This window comes from Phytophthora infestans, genomic scaffold, assembly GCF_000142945.1.
Source record: "Phytophthora infestans T30-4 supercont1.4069 genomic scaffold, whole genome shotgun sequence".
Classification (NCBI taxonomy): Eukaryota; Oomycota; class Peronosporomycetes; order Peronosporales; family Peronosporaceae; genus Phytophthora; species Phytophthora infestans.
The window spans coordinates 1-1,560 of record NW_003304611.1 but is presented as its reverse complement, the minus strand read 5'-3'; the positions used below and the strand labels follow the sequence as shown (position 1 = coordinate 1,560).

Here is a 1,560-nt window from a genome sequence, read left to right as displayed (position 1 = left end):
GCGTCTTTATTCGGATCGACAAGTGTTGATCCGGAAACTGCAGCAAGAGCTGTCAGCATTTCTTCGGAACACGTCCCGAAAGCGTGACAGCGATGCAGGAATTGCAGCCGCTCTTCAAGCACTCGTTCCTCGTGTTCCCGTAGGATATTCAAGTAGATATCCACATCCAACAGCATGCAGCTCACCTCGCCCATACCGGAAAAAGTGGCCAGTTCTTTCGGACGTAACGTGTTTGGGAACTGTCCGAGCTGCAGCGCCCAACCCGTTTAGTTGAAAGCCACTCAATGAACGCATTGATGGCAGTAGTGGGGAGCTGATTGAGCCCATACGAGGACGCAGCATTTGCTGTCGTTGCGCTCGATTTCGAAGCATGACAAGTCGACCGTCAGCGTTTGTCGCGCTTGACGGCTCAAGGCCAATTGTATCACCTTGGTACAGTGTGTTAAGCTCGCGCAGACTTGGACCCTGGAACGTAATAGTCTTCACTAGTGACGCTACATCATCCAGCACAACGTGGAAACTTGACGAAAACCTTCCTTGTTCGACGACAATTTGGTCATTCTCGAAGCGGTAGTACGTGGCCTCCCTCATACATCGCTCGACCATAGCCAGTCGCATGCCGCGGAAAAATCCCCAACAACGAGCTAGCCGTGCTGCTTCAGCCACATCACTTCGACTACGTGTTCTTCCTGGATTCTGGTTTAAGAACTGTTCGAGCCAAGCTTTCGCACTGCTTTCTTGGGCTTCATACGCCAACGCGGCTGAAGAATTGGGAGGTTCTACTGGAGTCTCAAGTAGGAGATTCTGGTGTGAATCATTCCGTGAAGCCGTCGGAAGACGAAGTGTTTCGAGCCAAGAGTAGTGAAGAAGGGCTTCTTTGAATCTCCCCATTTCCTTGAGAACTCGAGCTCGACTTTCGACAAAAAAGCGGATTCTTCGAATCCAGTTTCAGTGCTTTGCTCAAGTCCTTGACTGCTTCAGCATGTCGCCTCAATTTGTACAACGCGCAGCCGCGGTTGTAAAGTGCGGACGCGGCATGATCCGGATCACTGCGTGAACACTCCAGGAAATCTTCAGCAGCTTGAGCATATTGCTGCAAACGGTAGTACGCGTAGCCTCGACTGAACTGCGTCGACACCGAATGTTGAGCACTTGATACAGAACCTCCGCTTCCCATCTGCAGGCCTAATGCACCCAGTGCATTGTAACTTGGAGTGGATACTTTTTTCTTCAAAATCTGCGAAGACTTGGCGACAATCTCTTTGAACAACTCGGGAGATCGATGAGTGACATTCCGAGCTGATAAATCGGCGTCCTGCAAAAGCTTAAAGTTTACATTACTATTGCAAATATAACCGTAGACATTAAACTTACCGTGGACAGTTTGCCTTCGATTGGGACCAAACATTGCAAAGGAATCGAAGGAAGGGGGCGCAACCGACCTCGAGCAGTGCTCTTGCTCTTATCGCCGCCATTACCTACCGCTTGTTCTAGTGGCTGAGGCATCGAACATAACTCGAATGTCCAAAATTTCTATTTTGAGTATATCCTTTTTTTTGT

At 49.5% G+C, this 1,560-nt stretch overlaps 1 protein-coding gene across 1 annotated transcript; it reads right to left on the bottom strand.

Annotated features, from left to right (window-relative positions):
* Positions 1 to 385: 385 nt before the first annotated feature.
* Positions 386 to 1,506, bottom strand: PITG_22564 (uncharacterized protein; the record flags this gene model as incomplete). The annotated part of the gene is made up of 4 exons (XM_002909698.1): positions 386 to 408; positions 465 to 872; positions 922 to 1,315; positions 1,375 to 1,506. The coding sequence occupies 4 exons, from the start codon at positions 1,504 to 1,506 to the stop codon at positions 386 to 388; spliced, it is 957 nt and encodes a 318-aa protein (XP_002909744.1).
* Positions 1,507 to 1,560: the final 54 nt, after the last annotated feature.